The sequence below is a fragment of the Charadrius vociferus genome, unplaced genomic scaffold, assembly GCF_000708025.1.
Source record: "Charadrius vociferus isolate BGI_N301 unplaced genomic scaffold, ASM70802v2 scaffold178, whole genome shotgun sequence".
Lineage (NCBI taxonomy): Eukaryota > Metazoa > Chordata > Aves > Charadriiformes > Charadriidae > Charadrius > Charadrius vociferus.
In genome coordinates, this window is record NW_009649717.1 from 906,273 (window position 1) to 927,638 (window position 21,366).

A 21,366-nucleotide genomic window follows, 5' to 3' on the forward strand; every position below is an offset into this window, starting at 1 on the left:
ATTGATGATATGGGTAAGACAATAATTTATGTTGCACTTGTAACTATTATGAAAAACGCAACAAAACAAACACAGAAAACCTACAGTAAAATGTGTCAATTTTGCAAAGTTCTCCAAAGTCAAGAAAAGCAAATCTAAATTGTGGTCCAAAGCACATAACGTTTCTCAAGAAAACAAGACTTTTTAGTGTGAGGAAAAAAATACATTTCGAGCCTACTCGTTAAGTGTTTAGATGATTTCAAGCATCCAAGGTCTGGTGCTGAGGCACAACCTTGCCAGATGCAATGACCTGGACAGAGAGTTGCCAGGCTCAGAGAAAACACAATTCCTGGTCAGCATTTCATGTAATCAATATCCAAAATCTGATGCAAAATTTTCCTGCCTTCAGCACCTTTAATTATTATTCTCCCTTCTAGAAGGCAGCAAGCCAGGAGTTTGCTTATTGAAAGGCCTGTGAAATATTTTCTCATCAGACAATACTGGTCATGCTGTGGGTTCCTTTTTAGGCTTGAACATGGAGTCACGAGCCTTTTTTCCTACTGATTCTGCTGATAATTTTTTCTTATACGTTTGACTAAACATAAAAAGATCAATAAGAACATATTTGTTCTTGCAGTGGCATCTCACATCGGCATAAATAACTCTCTTGTAAGTGAAGTCAGGTGACTGAGTCAAATGCAGCAGATAGAAACACATTCTCCTTTGCATTTATAAACGCTGTTTTCTGACAATCCTATCCCTTTTGTCCATGACAACTTTGGTCAAAACATCCATTTTATTAATAAATGTTGAGGTAAATTGAGTAATTAATGGTTCTTCCTGCCAGGTTATTGAAATGATTGATTTAGAAAATAAGCCTTGGTTGAAAGACATAAGGTGTATGTCAGTACTTGAATTTAAATGTCATTGTTCCTCCACTAGCGTAAGTACTTCTTTTGCCAAAGAATACAGAAACTACTTTTATCTTTTTTGTCACAGAAAAACTATTCAGTCAGAAGAGTTAGAACTAAAAACTGATTGCCTCCCTTCTTTCCTTCATTAAATTCCCGTACGGGTTAAGAACTACTACCATTGTATCTTGTCTTTAGCTGTTTTATCCTCAAAAATGCTGAGAAAAATCTAGTAGATTATCGATGTTGAGCTGTTTGAAAGAGCTAGAAATACTGTTCTTTTATCACAAAAAAGCAGGAATGTCCAAAGTGAGGAGTTCATCATAGGATGCACAGACATTCTGCTGGAAGGTAGGATAAAGGCTGTACCTGAAACTCAAAGCCAGTGAATCCTAATACTGAATTGGTGCCAGGTCATGTTTTGCCAGACAAAGATATTAAAAATGTAATGCCAGTACTAACAAGCGATTTGGCACACAAAACATGAAGAATGTTACAGATTGTGCTGACAGTGTGACACTGTGTTTTCCTGGATGTAATCTGGGTATCATGAGAGTAAGCTTGGAGCACTAATGAGAAGAATGATATTGAACTGGAATAGCTGCTAAATATGCAGTAGCCACAGGGTTCCTGGAGTTAACTGGAACTAAAATGAAAACTGCAATACTGAAAGTAACAGAGGGTAAACGAGGCAGAAATACTGAAGGAAGAGAATCTCAGCAGGCAAAACTTGTTTCTGGTACTGTGCTTGCCAGGACATAAAGGGCTTTTCTAATCCTACTCTCAAGTCCTGTTAAAGAGGAGCATGAAACCTGAGCTTGAAGGGGCACATATCGTTTCAGGATATAACTGTGTTTCACCACTGGCTGGAGAAAGCAACGTATAAAAGTTGAACAGAAAAACTCTTTAGGTGCAAGAAGTAAAATACACGTTGAAGATACAAAGATGATCCTATCTTTTCAGGGCTCCTGGGTTTTTTTGCTGTTACCATTGTTGATTTTTCTTGGCCTCCTATTTACATCAGCTACAGCTAATGATCCTCACATGAAATGCATATGAAATTGCTTGACATTGGATTCTTCTTTGACCATCTCTGTTGGAATTCTTGGCATCTGCACTGCAGGTCTAGAAACTTACTATGCACCCAATTAATTCTGCCAGCCAACAAAATCTGTTTGTGAGAGTGCCAGATATTCACTTATTGAGGCAAAAATCATAAATAGATATAGTCATTGAAAAAGAAACGCATTATCACTGAGAAAAAACTGCCCTGTTACAATCACTGGAACTCTAAACGGAGTGCTATCTAATTTGTTAACTCTTCAGCATGCCAACCAATGTCCTCATTCCACAATTCTCAGTTGCTTTCAGTGTTGCCTCTGGTATCTTGGCTTCTGTTAAACCACTAACATCTTCAATTACCAGGCTATTAACCACTTATTTTATCAATAAAATTCACAGTTGAAGTTATACATAACTGTTCCAATTCTCTGAAAGGAAAAGATGCACAAGAAAACAGCAGACAAACAGTTCCTGGTCTTTGAGAGTATAACCAAGGGAATTTGGACACAGTAACTCTGAAGTTCCATGTTATGACTGCCCCCAGCTGCCCTTTATTTCCACAAATTCACACTCTCCTTAGGAATGCAAAGAGGAAAGTTTTAAGGTGGAGTAAACATATTCCTTCTCCTTCCCCAGTACAATACAGTTTAACACTATCAATATTTGAAGATAATGCATAACTCAGTGCGTCTTGTATTAACGTATAGTACAGGGGAAAAAGAGTACAGAAAATTTAACCCATGAAGAAAGAGTTCTACTCCACACAAAGTCCTCCTCTACTCTTTCTCAGACAAGGAAACACAAAGAAGAAACCAGAGTTGTTTTTTTTTTTTTTTTCCTTCCCCTCCAATGTCAAGTATAAGGATGCCAAAAATAAAACAGCATGTTCTTCTGAATTCAGAACTATGTCCACTATGTCAAGCAGAAATTACTTCTTACCTTTAGTAACAGGGAACTGATTTTTGGATACACTTTAAAAACTGTCTGCAAATGAAGATTATTATTATTTTTTTTCTTTAAAGATTAAAATAATTACATTTAACTAATAAATTGCTGCTTGCCAGTAACTGTGATGTTTTGGAAAATAGCACTGAAAAAAATAAGTTACCATTCATAGCAACCACTACTATCTGTTTCTCCCTGCTATATTATATTTAAACTTATTTAATTCAGCCTTTAAAATAAGCACACAAAGGAGTAAATCTAACCTCCATTCAGTACGATGATGAAAGCCAGGAAATAATTTAATAAAACTCTACAAGAAAAACGACTTAACTGTTGAGGACAATACAGCACTAAAGTGTTTCATAACCGATGTCTTACCGGCTGTAAGAGGGTCAGTGCACATGTCACTTCTGTTCTCCTTCCATGCCAGCAGGTACTTGAGGCTGACGGGATCTTCTGCTTCTATATGGCTGTTAAATGCTACCATCAGTTTATGAGCCTTTGCAATGCCACAGTAAGTCTTTGTTTCATCCACTAAGGGCAAATTATTTAAAGTTTTTGCAGCCTCAGAAGCCTGACTGAAATATTCAAAAGCTTCATTATACTTCCCCTTGTAAAGAAGAGAAAAAAAGAAAAGAATTGTAAAAACTACTTGTAGTCACCTGTATTTTACCTTAACATTAGAACCTGCCCCTTTGGCACCTGAGATGTTGCAGCTGAGATGCCAGCCCACAGAACGACTCATGGCATGGTATTAAGCAAATCACTCTCCATTGCTGTTTTCTAACCTCTAAAATCCAGATAACACTGCTTATATAGTGCTCAGGAACTGAATTGTTTTTTGGTTGTCTGTGTAGTATTTTGACCATACAAATCCAAGTACATCAATACTAAGTATTAATACTGATTCCACCCAGGCCATTTAGAAATTATCACTATTGTTTCATTAAGTTTAACATCTCTGTGGGAGGAAAGGTCCTAATTTATTATTGTGACACTAAATTTTAGAAAAGAAATCTAAAAAATGGGAAAAAGAAGATAATTAAATGATGGACCTATAGCACAGAAAAGAACAGAAATTAAACCCTACAGATTTATGGGGGAAAGAGGTATACCAAACCCAGGGATATTCCTAATCACAAAAAGCGAAACAGTAGGAGAAATATAAGCCAACTGTTGCTAAATAGAAAAACCAAATAATTTATATCTCTATCCTGCAGAATACAGAAGTCCAACATTCATGGGAAAATCATGATAGGCTGAAGGATACCGCTGAAAAGCTAAAATATTTCTTGCTATATTTCTTCACCTTTCGCATATTTCTTCTTTGCCATGAAGCTACTTTGAGTTACCATCAGAGAGAGAGTCAAAAGAAAAGTTGCATGAGCAACCTTCTAATTTAAAAAGTAGCATACCACCTGACCTAAACAAAACATAAATATTTTTTTTTAAGAAAGCTAAAGACAAAGAGATCAAAGTGCTGAGAAATAAATTACATCTCTCATTAGAACTAGTTAGTATAACCCAGGCTTGAAAGATAGTACATTTTGTGTTGGTTTTATACATGGCAGCGTGCAACAACTTTACGCTCTAGTATCAGTATTGTCTAATGTTTAATTATTGTAGAAAAAGAATCAGATGACAATTTAGTCAAGATTGATGAAAAAGGTAAAAAAGATGGTTTTTGCAATGCTTTGAGGAATTTCAAAGGGACCTGATATTACTACCTGAGTGGTTATGTGATACAAATGAAATTAATTCTTTAGAAGATGAGAGGTAATTCCTACTGCCTGAACTATTTGTAACTTTTAGTAGGTTCTAATTAACTCAGGCTCAGGAAGGTGGCCTTAAAATAACACGGTCAGCTCTGCAGTAGCTTCTGCGAAATGTAAACCAGCTCTAATATATAGTAAGGTCAAACAAAATACTAGGATGCGTTAAGAATGCAGTGGAGAAAACTAGAGTAGATACAATCTATGAAAATAAACAGTATATTAATAAAACTGGACAAAGTAAATATATGCCAAACAGCAAATATAAACCAGGAACAGACTGAGAATTGCTACCAACTGCAGTAGAATAGGGATGAATTGAATATACCTGAAGAGGAAGGAATTTAAAGATAATTACAGATAGCTCTCTCTTCTTAACAGGTCATTTATGGTGACAATCTTGATTGTAAGCCAACTAAGAAGAAAGTTGGACATCCTTGTGGGGGAAAAAAAAAAAGAACAAACAAGACAAGGCAAAAATAGGTCGTCCTGGGAGCAAGTCATTATGGAACTGTTCATCCTTTACCTTACTCTGAAGGAATTAGTTCTGGCTATTGTCAGAGCTAGACAAACTTCTTATGGCAGTTTCTATATATCTATCATTAACACTAATTATAGCCTGCCCGGTCCCTGAAAGACGGCTTCCTGATCTCCTGCTGGTGTGGAATTATGCTGCCCCGATAGCACAAACTTCCTGACTGAAAACATTTTCAGAGTTCTCTTATGCTTTCACTCTCAGCTTGATTTAGTAAGATTGAAATTCCCTTCTGGATAGAGTATAGAGACCAGGAGAAGAAACTCCAATTGATACCTGTTGCACTTGATACCACTTTTTGGGATCAAAATTTGTATGACCGCTAAAATGTGCCCATAATTAAAAAAGGAGAAAAGAGTAACAGAAATTCAGGTAGCCTTTAGGTTTTGTTTAGTACAACAAGAGAGCAGAACTAGGCCTATGAGGACACAGCAATGAATAAAAACCAATAAGCAGTAGGATAATAGATAAAAGCAGAAAAATCTACCTACCATACTCATGAGAACTATAATAGGTTAAGTGATATAATTAGCAAGAGGAATGCAGCAAGTCAGACGAAGAAACTTGAGAAATGCGAGAGTGTGTCATGCTAACTTCATCACAGTTTGGATATTAAGTAAGAAACCTGCTTAACAAACTGGGAGAAATTAGACCTGGTACTTGCGCATAACACAAACCCAGGCATTTTAGGAAACAGGAAACATATGAGTAAAACAATCATGACTAGAAAGCAGGAACTTGAGTGTACAGCATTAAAGAAAGACACTGATGGTGATCAAATAGTGTGATAACAGAACTGTAAAGGTACAACAACAGTGCAGACAGAGCAAAGTAAATTTGGTCAGTCACTTTGGGAAGAACAGTAAAAATTATTTCCCTGGTTTACTAAAGGTCTCGAAGGCCAGATCTGGATATAAATAGAGATATCTTTAATTCCATGAGAAGGACAGTACTGCAAATTGCACCACCAGGGGAAGTACACAGTTGAATAAAAATACCCTAATAATGACTTAACTCAGAGAATACCGGCGATGACAGCTGACACCAAGCAGGCAGTGATCCAAGAGACAAAATGTTAATTTAGACTCAGTTTTGGTAAACATTGCTGACCTTGCAGAAAAAATGGTATAGAAAATAGCGAATTGTAAAGCTTTAAGAGATTTTTTCAATATTTAAAATACATATTTTGTGTAAATTAATAAGATTAAGTTCCTGCATTTCTTCCCTTCTACACCACTACCCCAGTTCAAGGCAGCAAATTCCAAACTGAGAAAGAGAATTTAGACAATAACCAAAAAGAGGTTAATTCTTAAAATATCACTTCTCATAGAATTATTAGCAATGATGGTAGAAACAGTGAAATAGAAAAGTAGCTAAATAGAATCTAGTTAATTATTTTTCAAATTTGGAGTAGAATAATTAAACACAGCATCACAACACCCTACTTTCTTCTAAGTTTCGAATCAATTTTCAAGTTACTTCAGCAAGTTCTTAGAGACTCTAAAACTTAGTTTTCAATGGGAAATTCAGCATTTATGCTAAGAACATACGTAAATAGAAGGTTCTCAGGCTAATTTAGAGATTATAGAATAAGAAATTTTTCTACTGCTTATGAAACAAAAATGGGCTACCAACTTTGGTAGTGGGAGTTCTCCGTAAGAGGAATACAGGAAAAAAAAAGGGGGTATTTGGGGGTAGTGTAAGTGAAAAGGGGCAAGTATCCTATTCAATACATTACACATAGAAAAGAAATTCTGACAAAAAAAAACCCCAAGCAACTGAATCTAGAAAGGGTGTTTTTATTTTGTTCGTTCATAGTCAAAGTGTTTCCTAATTTCCATGTTGTCCAGTCTGCAGAATGAATTCTTTTTATTACTTATTGTATCTAAATAATTTCATGTAGCATTTCAGCTCTAAAACAGGTGTTAAAGGGCTCACCATAAATCTTTCATTTCTGCGGTAATGTTTTTAACCTTTCTGATTTCAAAAACCAAGTGCTACTGCAGTGCAAGTACTGCATCTCTAGATGCGGTAAGGGACAGAGCAAGCACGGAAATCACTACCCAGACAGGCAGCCAACAGAACTGCTGCCTTTGCAGGCTCCACCTCAGAGGCACAATTCAGAGACTGGCATATGGGTCAGAAAGAAGCACCTCAAAAGGCTTTAGAAACTGTGATAAAAGGCAGTTCCTTAGTTATCTCTAGCTTAATATTGTCCATCACTGCCTTCCTATTGATTTAAACAGGCCAAATCAAAGCCACCAGGCTGGACGAAGGCATATAGGCGAGAAAGCCTTTCCAATACCAACTAGACCTTTGCTGAACTATTTGCTGCTAGCACCCATTTCATAAATTTAACTGAGATAATGTAGAGAAGAAATCAAGCTAAGATTAAAAACTGCTTATTAGTATTCAATGTAGTATACATTCATTTTTAAAAAAGCTCAAATTTCAATGTATATTACAATAAAATTTCACTTGCATTAACTGGCGAATCTTTATGGGCATATGCAGCCCCAACAGTGATTTGGATGCAGATTTTTCACAACACTGAAAGTTTGTCATGATCCGAATTCAGAGTTTTTATTCACCCATTTTAGAACAAAAGCCTATGTGTTAAATATGGTGTGAAATTTTCACCTTTCCCAAAAGCTTAAGGCTCATTTTAATTAATCACACAGTATCTTTTTCTTTGGTAACTCTTGTAAGATACAATACCTGGACCAAATTATTCTGTGTCATCTCATATGCAAACCCAGATTTTTACCATGAATCAAATGCAATTGTTTGACATCATTACTACAACCAGTACTTACTCTTTCATTGTAAATATTCCCAAGTAACACACACGCATCCACCAGGCTTTGGCTTAGATGAGCGTTTTCAGCAGTCTTCATAAACTCTCCCAAGTACTTAATAGTTTCAGCCGCTTTTCCCTGACTGAAGCAAAGGACAGGGACAAATTAAATATTCACTCAGATGGCTTTTCCAAATGCTGAAGATCTAACCCCCTGTTCTGAACTAACTTTACTTTGTGATAACTCATCCGTGACTGGACTGTATTTCCAAGATGGTTGTCTATGTACTGCCAGTGCTGAGACCAATGAGACTAGTCCACATAGAACCTCTGAGAGAGAACTGGACCCTCTGAGTGAAATAAAACAAAATTCTTCTTCGGAATATTGTGCTATATTTTAAGGCCAAGAATGAAAATGCAGGTCATGATTTTACAGGGGTTTTGGAGTTTCCATTATTTTCATATTTTATGTGCTGAGCAGCTGATAACATTTTCAATATAGCTGAACCTCCCATCCTGACAAAATAGGGGAAAGCGGTAAGAAGGCTAGTTTTTCAGTAAGACTTTTTGTGCTCCTGTTATTCAGAGCTGCCATTTCTTGCTCTAGAACCCTGGTGGTGCAGCAGCAGCTCCATAACGGCGCTGTCTCTTAGTTCTGGGGATGACAGCCTTTCCCTGAGTGTAATGCTGCACTTTGACTGGCTGGATCAAAGGTTGCTGGAGTCACACGGGCAAACCTATAAACTGTGGATTGCAGGTGTCACCCTCAAATCCCAGTGTGACCAGAGCAACCTGAGGTCACAGCTGAATCGAAGTTGAAAATTGGCTAATGTACTTTGACAATAACACTTGCAGATTTCCTTTTTTTAATAAAGCCGGTCATATTAACAATATAAGACCTCTGCAGTATGATTACAAGACATAAGATAGACATCTGGGTTTGCTTGGGAGTAAGGCACTGCGCTCTTTTTCCCTTTAAGGCTGAAGTGTTACTGCAGCTGACCTCAATATTAGCCATGAACTTGAGTCACTAATGTAGGTGTAGCATGCTAAATGTCAAGCCACCAAGCAAGACAGAATATCCAGTCTTAATTAAGAAACTCACAGAAATAGAAGTTCCTGTAAGTGATAAAGAATTTTGATTTATTCTCTCACCATTTTAAAACACCTTCAAGTTATATTCCTGCAGCAAATGACTGACTGGGGTTTATTTATATTACGGTTTTTCTTATAAACTATATTAGGGATGTGTGCTTTCAAAATCTGGCAGAAGTCTGCAATTCCCTGTTTTATGATATCAGAGTAATTATAACAGGGTAGTGCCTGCCACAGAACAGGAAACACAGCAAAGCACAGCTGCAAATTTACAATTTTGCAGTGATCATCTGTATGTGACTGAGATGAGCTAGATTGGTACAAACGGAGGCTAAACCACTGCAAATTAACATGCTTGAAACATGCTTCTGTAAAGCTTAGTTGTCAATAAGCAGAGTTGGATTTAATACAGTTTCCTAATTTAGAGTATTTTAATATAATGAGAACATTAAACGTACTGTACTGTAAACATTTGCCAAATGTCAGAAGGCTTCTAAATTTTAGAATTAGAAACAGATTTTTTAAACCTATGTTTTTTTCCTAAGAAGAGAAAATCAAATGTTTCCCCACAGAAATACGGCATATGATTTATATAAGTTAAAGGACAAGGTTAAAGTGTTAGACAAATATTAATTCCAGTTTTTCTAGTTTTCTATATGCAGTGCACAGGTGCAACTTGAAGAGCATATTATATGGTATAATCATTAAATCCATTCAACCAGACCTTTGAGAGTTAAAAACATATATTCTGAGGAAAAGGACTCCTCGGTCCAAGGAATGAGAATGAAACAGTGCAGAATATTTGTGTATCAAGGTGATTCCAGTTTCCAATTGGGAAAACAGGACTGTTAACACCCACATCCCCTGACAACTGTCCAATTATGTATATCACACTTGGCCTACTGTTTGCAGTAGAAGTAATCAATAAAGGATGTGGTTGAGTGAACATAGATTTTGGTTGAACCAATGCATGAAAACTTAATCATTTACTCAGAGTGGAGAAATCAAATAGAGCAGAGATGAAACAGCCACTAAGGGGTTTGTTGATTGTGCCACCAAGTTTGTGGGCTAGAGGCTAAAAGTAATAAAGCAAATGGAATCAGTGACAGGAGAAAATGTAAAAAGGTTTTCTTAATTTCATGAATTAATAGAAATGTTTTGAGGTATTTTTGGCCATTTTTTATATTTCACATAAAAACCTGTGCTCCACGTACAGAAAATATGAAAATTGCTAAGGCATATAACCTCTTTCAAGCAAACAGAAATCAATTTGATACATACCAGCAAGACATTTCTCACTGTTAGAATTTCACTTATGCCAACTAGCAATTGGTTGGTACAGTTTAACAATTTTTCAAAGGAAGTACTTTTAAAAGCACTGCAGATTGAGATATTTAAAGTATGCTAGAAGTATTACTGAAACATTTTATCCTGCACAAGACCCAATAACATGATAAACAGGTCTTTCCTACTCAAAGGGCTAATATTTTATAGTTCCTTCAAAAATCTACATGTTATTTTACACAGCCATATACTTTCTATCTCCTTAGACATCACCTTCCTAAATGCATAATATGTAATTTCCTAAAGATATAGTCATTCATGATCCCACAGAACAGTTATGATGACTTCAGCAGAAGAGATTACATATCTACAGCAACTCATTTTCCAGTTTCATGCTAAAATGCCCTATGAGATTTTTACCCCTATTAGACTTTTATGAAAATATGCACCTTTTATAGGATTGCTCATGTGATTGAATTGGATGTATAAATCATGTGTCCACAAGAAGTCATTACCATGGTGGACACTGGCAGAATAAGTCAAGAACATGATGCTATTATGTCAGATTTTTCCTGGGAAAATGACATGCCTAAATGCACATGATAGAGAATTTCAGTTTCCCATGGTTTGTGGAAACATCTGCAGCAAAGATTTCACAAAAAATTCCAAAGCCATAGACAAGTTCTGGCCAATTCAGGAGGACTCAGCCATTTTCTCCAATCTGTCACAAGGCAATCAGTGCAAATTCTCATAGACGTTAAGGTTATAATGCATTATTTTAGGAAAAAGTCTTTTTTTTTCTTTTGTAAAGACATTACCCATCAAATTTAAAATTATGTGCACAAGTCTAGTGTAGATCAGGTGAAAATACAAATGAAGAAAAGCGATCAAGCTGATTATGGACATTCTGTCACCAACAGTAATTATCATGCATTTATCCAACATTTTCCGAACAGGCTTGCCAGAAATTTGCTTGTTTGGTGTGAAAGTAAACAGAAACTTACAATGTCTTTTTTAATGTCTTTCTTTACATTGGTTTTTCAAACCATTTCTCTATGTCTTTTCCTCCTCCAAGGAAGAACCAGTAGAGCTGGACCAGCATGATTTTGTTCATGAAAAATTCTGTTATTGAATTTTGAAAAATAGCTTTGTCTGAAATATCCATATTACTGGCTTACAGAAAATGTTCTATTAGAGAGCATTACACAGCAAAAGGGAATTTATCTAGAAGGACTGCTTAAGACAAAGATCATAGAATCACAGTATAGTTAAGGTTGCTAGGGATCTCTGGAAATAATCTCCATCCACCTTGCTCAGAGCAACTAGAGGAGGCCTGTGTCCAGTTGAGTTCTGAGTGACTTTTGAAGGATGGAGACTCCACAACCTGTTCCAGAATTCACCCTCACAGTGATTTTTTTTCTTCTTCTTGTGTTTAAATGGAATCTCATGTATTTCAATTTGTGCCCATAGGCTCTTTTCCTGTCACTCAACACCACTGAGAGAGCCTGGCTCCCTCTTCTTTGCTGCTGCCTAAGAGGTACTGATAAGATCCCCCCCGAGCCTTCTCTTCTGTGGTCTGAACAGCCCCAGCTCCCTCAGCCTCTCCTCCAAGGACAGATGCTCCCACTCCCTTTGTCATCTTTGCAGCCCTTCACTGGACTCACTACACTATGTCCCTCTCTCTCTTGTACTGGCAAGCCCAGGATGCGACACAGCACTCCTGGGGTGACTTCACCAGTGATGAGCAGAGGCAAAGGATCACCTCCCTCGACCTGCTCCCAATGCTCTGCCTAATGCAGCCCAGGATCCTGTCGGTCGCCTTTGCCATGAGTGTGCATCGCTGTCTCACGGACACCCTGGTGTCCACCAGGAAACCCAGGGCCTTCTCTGCCAAGCTCCTTTCCATCCAGTCAGCGTGCAGCCTGGGCTGGTGCCTGGGGTTATCTGCCCCCAGGTGCAGGACTTTGCATTTCCCTTTCCTGAGCTTCACAAGACTGCCATCGGCCCATTTCTCCAGCCTGCTGAGGTCCCGCTCGCTGGCAGCACAACCACCTAGCTGGTTTATCAACCTTTCCTCCCCAATTTTGTATTGCCTGCAAACACTCTGAGGGTATGCTTGGTCACACCATCCGAGTCATTAATGAAGATTTGAATTGGTCTTGGTGCCAGTATTGATCCCTGAGTACACCACTAGTGACTGGCTTCCCACTGGACTTCGTGTTGCTGCTTACAAGCCTCTGAAGGCTGGCAGCTCAGCTAGTTTTCAGTCTACCTCACTGTCTATTTTTCTAAGCCATACAGTGAGACAGTGTCAGAAGTCTTGCTAAACTTGCAACAATACCCACTGCTTTCCCTTCATCCATCAAGCCAGTCATCTTATTGTAAAAGCTAACAGCTAAGCATGAATTCCCTGTCTTAAATCCAATCACCTCCTTTTCCTTAACATGTTTGGAAATTGCTTCTGGGATTATTCGCTCCATCACCTCAGGGATCGAGGTGAGGCTGGCTGGCCTGAAGTTTCCTGGATCCTCTCTTTGGAAGACAGAAGTGACACCTGCAACTTTCCAGTTCTCAGGAACCTCCTCTAGTTGCCACAGCCTTTCAAAGATAATTGAAAGCAGCCTTGCTTTGGTCAGCTCCCTAAACAGCCATTTCAAATGTTACATATGCTGCCTGATGAAGGGGAGCCTATTGACAAAGCCTTCTTACTCCAGCTACAGGAGGCATCACGCTTGCAGGCTCTCATCCTGCTGCGGGACTTCAACCACCCCAACATGTGCTGGAACAGTAGCACGGTGAGCTGTAGGCAATCCAGGAGACTGCTGGAATGCATTGAGCATAACTTCTTAAGCTGGGTAACGGACATGCCTACCAGAGGGGATCTGATACTGCACCTTATGGTCACCAAGACAAGTGAGCTAATCGGAGACATCAAGACTGGAGGCAGCCTGGGCTGCAGTGATCATGCACTGGTGGAGTTTGCAGTCCTGAGGGATATGGGTCAAGTGAAGAGTAAAGTCAGGGCCCTAAATTTTAGGAGAGCAAAATTCCAGCTCTTCAAGGAGTTAGTCAATAGGACCCCGGTGACTGGGAAAAGGGAAACACTGCACCCATTTTTCAAAAGGGTAGAAATGAGGACCCTGGCAACTACCGACCTGGGAAGATCATGGATCCCCCTAAAAGCTATGGTAAGGCACGTGGAGGAAAGGGAGGTGATTTGAGCAGCCAGCATGGCTTCACCAGGGGCAGGTCCTGCCTGACCAACCTAGTGGCCTTCTATGATGGAGTGACTACATCAGTGGACAACTGGAACAGGTTGTCCAGAGAGGTGGTATATCCCCATCCCTGAAAACATTCAAGGTCAGGTTGGACTGGGCTCTGAGCAACCTGATCTAGTTGAAGATACCCCTGCTTATTGCAGGGAGGTTGGACTAGATGACTGACCTTTAAAGGTCCCTTCCAATCCAAAGTATTCCATGATTCTGTGATTCATAGGTGCCCCGACTTTTCTACACAAAAGTTTCTCAAATGGCTGAAAGGTGCTGAGAATCATCATGGTATTTTACAGGGTTGAGCAGTTTATGCCTGTGATGTACCTAAAGCTCTTCAAAGCAGGCCCACATGTAAGGTATTTAATTTGGTTAACCCTCTCAGGGCATAATTACCAGATGGGTTTTATAAAAAATACCACAGCAGTCATTTTCCAGAGGAAGGGTTTACATTTGTGTTTTTACCTGTGCAATAGATTAGCAGTTAAATCCCTGATCATAGACATGAGAGTAAGTTCCTCCTTCACTTGAATAATCAGAATGTTCCTCTCCTAGAAGAATGCCTTAGATACTAAACTGGGGCTTCTTATTGCTCTTAACTTTCCCTCTCATTTCTCCTTACCTACTGGTTTTCCTTTTTTTCAAATTGCAAGAGCCGGAAAGCGGTGAGACTGTCTATTTCCAAATCGCTACAGAATGTTCCCAGAAGGTGTGGAGTACAGATTTGCCACAGGAAAAAATCACTAGCCACTCCTTCTTTAGCTCCACTTTTAAGAAAAGAATTTGCACTGGCACAATCTTTCAGATGAAGGGTTTAGAAACCTGACTTCAGAAGGATTTCCAAATCTGTAACTTCTGAGTAAATAAATGTATATGCTCTCATCCTAGAATGCCTAAATCACAGAGAGAGGAAATTAACATACATGGTTTTCTAGGACTGTCCTTTCAGCTATCGTAGGCCACCCTCTACTCAGACTGCTGCTTTTTGTGAATACAAGGAACCCATGAATGCTACTGAGAGCTCAGTCACCTTTACACTCATTGCAAAGTCACTCCTTTTAACAGCTGGTGTCCCAGCAACTGAATCTTTCTCAGTCAGGCTTAAGACAGTTTTGGAAACGGGACCTGGTATTCTATGTCTGTTCTGTGGCTTTTTGAACATCTTATCCCATGTGCTTCTTTAGGATGCTCAGAATCTGAATAGCTGTGAATTATGTGTCAGAGAGCTGACGAGAACTGTGATTGTGGCTGGTCACTATATGCTCTGAAAGGCCAAGAGGCAAGGCAGACTCAAACAGGTGAACTTGTTCGGCACACTGAAACGAACCTGGTGACAAGTCCTCCTCCATAAACAATTTGCCAACCTCTATCATGCATCATATGCCCTGAAGTTCCCAAATCAAGGATCAGCTGCAACCTTCATTTTAATATCTTCATATAATAATTGCATCAGAATATTTAAGGTCAAAAATATTTGTGTAAGAAGTGGAAGTCGTTTCAAACTAATTCACCTGGAAGAAGATTTTAATGCCAGATGCTGAAATGAATACATCGAAGACAAGCATCTTATCTGCAACAAATTTATATCTTGTTACACACGCACAAACCAGTAATGTCTCCACAGAAGAACTGAGTGCAATAAATGGAAACTTACAGTTCAGAAAAGATTACACTGAGACACGTACTGAAGCTTGCTACATTCTTCAAGGTGTTCTATCTTTTTTAACCTGGAAAAGATGCCAGATTTCTATTTTCCAGTAAGGTCCCTCCGAAACTTGGGGGGGTGGAAGCCCCCAAAATGTGGGAAAAAAAGGAGATTTTATAGTTTACAGGTAAAGAAAAGCTTGGATCATAGACTTTAAAAAATGTGTACCAGTTTAAAATAACTTTCAATGAAAGGGTCACTTACTGCAAGAAGGGCACTGCTTAAAATTTAAGCAGTCAGTAATGGGAAGCGACAGACCTCTAACAATTTAAGTCTTTCACAGCTGAATGAATCTGCACTGACAGCCAGACAAGGATGTGCTAACCTACCTTACCAGGATGTTGGCTATAGCTGCATATGCTCTGCCTAGGCCAGCAGAATCACAAAGTGCTGTGAAGATTTTTACAGAAGTGTTCAAAATCTGTGAAACAGGAAAATAAAACCCAATAAGTACACTGCTAAGAATTTCCACTTTTCTTTTTTTTAATGCAGTCTCTGTGTCCATGCGAAACACAAAATTAGTTTTCCCACCTGTACATTTCTTCTTCAATTAGCTGTAACGGGACTAGGTTTGTAATCATTAATTATAGCTGTATAAAACTACTCAATAATTACAAATTCAAAAGATACAACTTGCATTTAAATCCCTGTATTTTGGCACTTTGCAAAAACCAAAGAGATATTACCTGATTCACAATATAAATTTCCTTATCCATAATTTAAAATATTTTAAGAGGGTGTGCTTTTATGAATTTCTGTTAATCAATACCTTAAGATGGTATCCTTTGCATTCACAGTGTTTTAGAACGATACACTGATATACAACTTAATATTATTTTTCTTTCTTCTAACTATCACTATGACAACTTTTCTTAGTACAATTCAGATGCTCAAAAAGTGAATAAATTATAGGTTATACATTTGAACTATGTTGGTTTAAAATACTGTAGATAATTTTGTTATTTTTATGACTAATTATGCACACACACAAGCAATTTGTTAACGTTCATTGGGAACGTATTCTATTATCGTGACCCCCATAACTGAAGGCTTACAGCTGCAGCATAAAAACATATGATCTTAATTTAATTTAACACTGACATCACCTGCATCACATAATTTCTCTTTTAATCCATTTTTTTTTTCCAATGGTGATGACGGGAGAGTGCATATAAAATTAAATCCTTTTCTTTCCTCCCTCCTTTTTGTTGCTTGACCCAACCTATTACACACATGAGAAAACAGGAAATCTCCAAAGACTATCTATGGAAATCCTTTTTGCACATTTCCAAGAAAGGAGTAGTGAATGTCATTTACCAGCTTTGAAGGGGGATGGGAGATGCCTGGGAACATAGGACAGTATCCTGCATGCCCCAAGATGCCTACTTATACGGAGGTAAAAGATGAGGCATTTTCTATTAAGACTGCATTCCCTGCCATTGGCAAAGTGCACAGTTCAAGAGAAAACTTGTGTGTGCTAATGCTATGGATGTCATCATTTCTATCACTGTTTCCACTACTCAGATTTCCTAGTTCTTAAAGGATTTTTACTACATGCAGGAGTATCCCTGGACAACGCTCTTATTTTTTGTTCTATAAGCTCTGTGTGCGCAAAAAGTAGCATTAATTAATGTGCACTGCACTATTATTGTCCCTCAAGTACTTTCTTTATCAGTTACGTTCTCATGTACATCAGCATTGCATCCTATGCTTGAAAGTCATTGTCAATTGAGTTATCAGTGCATAAGATATGACAAAAAGAGAGTGCAGGCACCTCAGTTAGGAGCTTGTCACATCAGCATCACATCACTCGCCTTAAACTGAATGCATACACAAAGTTGTCATGGCCCACAGTGTGTCCTTCTAATAATCCAGGCTGGTAACAGAAACACAAACACGTGTCTAAGAAACAGTTCTTGGTTTTGCATTTAACTCAGAGGACCTACAACATTTGTTGTAATAATCATGCCCATATCAGAAAATCAGCCATAAGAGTGAAAGAAGGTTTTCAAAATTTTATGTACTGGACTGAAAATCATTCCTACTTTAAACTGGCCACTACAATATTAAAGTAGGACACAGGGCCTCTGGTGGTTACCATCTAGCACAGAAAGGTTAATTAGGCACCTAAGCTTAAGCTGCTGTACTTTTTTCCTATCAAAGATATCAGAAAGACTAAAAAGTACAGATAAAACCAAGGAAAAACCACAGCCAGAATAGCTAAAGTAAGTTGGTTCACTGCATCTCGCAACAGCTGCTAGAAAGTAGTAAGTAAGTAAATAAATAAAGGCACTCATTCGTAGTGACAAAAAGTGCTCATTTTGGTCCCGGATTACCACTACTTTACACAAATCAGATGTTTCATTCTAAATAACGATGAAATAATGATAACTAAATCACCTATATGAAGGGGATAATTACAATAAATTACAATAGAAATAAATTACAATAGAGAACATACTCTTTATGTCTGTATTTCAAATAACTCCTCCAACTTTGGACACTATGTAGGGACACAGAAAGGGACACATTCTTGATGGAAAGGAGCTGTGTAGTGTCCCTGTACGCTACAATGGCCCAGTATCCATCTACATGGAAGGGGTGAAGAGGGGCCTCCTCGTCGGTGGTGCACGCCTTACTTTAAACATTCGGGATAGAAGAAGAGGAGGAGGTAGGGCAGGATAATATGCTGGATTAACACGTAAGCAATAGAGGATATCACCCAAAGTCTTTTGCAATTAAAGCACACTTTGAATTTTCATTTAAAATGAAAAATTATAAAGTTTGCATGCTGGCAAATCAAGTGGAGTTGACGCAGTGATGTCTGCCAGAACCTGTAAGCAGCCGGAAAACAACAAATTGATGTGAAAACTTTCCTGTTTATTTTCATGGGATATGAACGACTGATCCATCTAACCGGGTTCCTGTGAACACCACCTAAGAGAAGACATGCATGTGGCAAGAGAGTATTGAGTGGGCATGGCTGGGCCAGTCATCTATTAGCTCTTTGACAAGTGAAAAAGTATTGGGAACACATATCATTTAGATCTAATGGGATTTATAGATTTCAATGAAAGTTTTTCTACCTTTAGGCAGAAGTATAGCCAGAAAAGGGTCTTCTGTATATATTTTGGCCAATGTGTGCAGAGGACAGTGACATCCACGGAAGAGGTGGAACATGTCAATAATTAATGCTGAATACTCCTACACAAATGTGCAGTTTTGCTGCATTTGTGGTCTTCGAGAATACAGCTGTCATTATACAACAACAAGGATGGAAAAAATGTTTTAAATAACAGAACAAAAGTCTCCTTATTAAGGTAATGTGCTTCTGCTTCAGTATTCTATGGTAAATAATGTTCATTAAAATATCATCTTGGTAATTTTCTTCATGTTAAAGAAATGTAAATAAAAATATATAACATTGTGTAAAGAGATATTGAATGGGACTACATAAGAATCTATACTGGTAATGTACATTAAAAAGAGTGGGTTTGGGTATTATACAAATCTGGCTGAATTTCCTTCTAAAAACTCAGACAAAGTTTTCAGAGGTACTAAAGGGGCAAAATGTTTTGGTTTGGTGGTTTGGGTTTTTTTCTTTGGTGTTTTTTTTTTGTTTGTTTTTAAAATTTGCTATGTACAAACAGTTCTGAGGAAGGAAGCTGTTGCAAGAGATTTATCCTGATCATGCTAGGCTCTACTCCAAAATTTCCATACTGTTTCAAAGAGAGTTTGATAATCCTAGCAACTGCTGGAAAAAAGTCACTGTATATACAGTTGACCAGATTAGAATAACGTACAGTTCTTTCCACCTCTAAAAAGAAAATGTAAGGTAAGTTTAACAAAATAAAAATTATAAAATCTGCACTAGTTCTGGTCACGAATTAGTTTTTGGCTCTGTGTGACCAAGCACACTGCCTGTCTCAAACTTCCTCCTTCTGTGGGTCTGCAGTGGAAATACTGGTTAAAAAACAAAAAACAACAACAACAAAAAAAACCCAAACCAAAAAACCCCAAACGAACAAAACAACAAGAAAACCCCAAACAAATAAAATTAAAATCAAAGTGTAATACAGAAATGAACAGTGGGGTTCAATCATGTATTCTCATTCGTGCAGGATATGGGAAGGTGGCAAGGTGAAGACTTCGACTTTGTGTTCCACGTTACAGACAACGGTCCCACATACCATCCACTATTACTTTGGTGTATGCAGGGGAAAATAAAAAACCCAAGAAAGTAGTTTTTTATGGCTCTGAAATAGAAATAAAAAAAAAATATCAGTAAGCATTGTACAATTTCCCTTGTTTTCCTACTTAGCACTAAAAGCTGGATGCAGGTGCACCTGGAAGGAGGATAGCTACTGTTGGAGCATCCATTTCTAAATCAACTCACTTCCTGGGTCTTTGTAAAATCTATTGTGACTACAATTAGTTACAGTGTAAAAATAAAGTAACAAGCTCTGCTGCAATCCTTAAACTACAGTCTATTTGAGGTACAGCTCTTGCACCAATTCTCTAGATGGCGGTGAATTTCATGTTTACCTCCTTTGCCAAGAAAAATATTAGTCAGATGTCAGGCCCTGATCTGCTTCTCAGTTATCTCAGCATTATGCCAGTGTGACACTCCCGGGGTTATTCCCTTCATATAAAACATATAACCAGCTTCTCCCCCAAGACTCCCCCTCCCCAAAATCCCACTCTCTATTTTTTATTGTTGTCACACCTGTACTTCTTTTATATGTACATAAAAACATGTACACACCTCATTGGCATACACTGAGGACTTGGACAGAAGGACACAGGCTGTTCTAAACATTGATACATCTGGGGATAACGGACAAAAGAGTAAAAATCGAAGGTATGAATTTATGTTGAATAAAGAATGTCTATCCAACTCAACTCAAGATTAATGCCACTTCCAGTACTTCATTATTTCGGTAAAATACATTACTCCAACAAAAACATGATGGAATAATATTGATTTACAGTACTGTAACTTTAAAAAATACAAAAACATAGTCCTGCTCTCAGCTTTGCACTTGATATTGTTGTCAAACTTTATTGGAAACACATTTATTTTTATTTCGAAAATCTAGCTGTGTTTAGCCATTTCACAGCTGGTGAGCAGTAAAGATGCTTCTGCCTCATTTACAGATCTTGAACACGAATCAGACAATCAACTGGAACATTAGTCAAAGAGATCACTAGCTAACGATTTCTGACAGGCGCTGCAGTAACAGGCTAAGGCCCAGCCTGGCTACCAGCATCTGACAATATTTTTCTGGAGCCAACATAGGTGTTGGTAGACAGACAATGCAATTGAGGGGACTATTGGCCTCATACCACTTAGTACCTCTTAAATACTTTCAGAAAAAACCCATAGCTCTGACAGTCGCTAAATAACCACTTCCATACAGTCCAGTGAAAATAAAAGACAACAGAACTGTACACATCGGCATTTTGCAGCTCAGTGAACTCTCTCCCACAGCTCCTGAAGAAATGCATATTTGAAAATGCTTAAAAAGTACAGTCTTTATTACCATAAGTTGAGTGGTTCCGTGCCTGTGGCCATCCTGAGTAAGGTCAGCAAGAATTTCACAATACAAACCCAGAAGTATTGTTATTTTGGCAAAAAACAGAGTGTGAGAGAGGTTGAACAGCAATAAGAAAATTGTATTAATCAATAGAGAGCTCATTGATCCCAGGAAAATAATACACCAACATCAACTGAATGGCAGGCCGCACCTTGTAAAATGCTAAATGTATTCAGACGTAGTGAGCATCCAGGGTAGAAGCAGTACAGCATTCTGTCTGCCTGCTCACAATTAAGAGATGCTGAAACTGGGTGTCACGCTGAGGAAAGAGGGAGTGGTCCCTGATTTGCCGGAATTGTTAGTTGTCCCTCTTTTCCCACAACTGAAATTCACCAACTCAAATACCATAAATGTGAACTCTAACTCCTTGCCCTTCGCCACACCCAATTACACTGGAATGCACTGTTTTAATAAG

General features: G+C 38.2%; 1 protein-coding gene across 1 annotated transcript in view; it reads right to left on the reverse strand.

Annotated features, from left to right (window-relative positions):
* Window positions 1-2,204: 2,204 nt before the first annotated feature.
* TTC29 (tetratricopeptide repeat domain 29) overlaps window positions 2,205-21,366 on the reverse strand; it is an 82,997-nt gene continuing 63,835 nt past the window's right edge. Inside the window, exons 7-10 of the mRNA XM_009890755.1 lie at window positions 15,684-15,775; window positions 8,021-8,144; window positions 3,276-3,507; window positions 2,205-2,326 (exon numbers count right to left, since the gene is read on the reverse strand). Of these exons, the coding sequence (XP_009889057.1) occupies window positions 2,205-2,326; window positions 3,276-3,507; window positions 8,021-8,144; window positions 15,684-15,775 (570 nt within the window). The remainder of the gene's footprint in view (window positions 2,327-3,275; window positions 3,508-8,020; window positions 8,145-15,683; window positions 15,776-21,366) is intronic.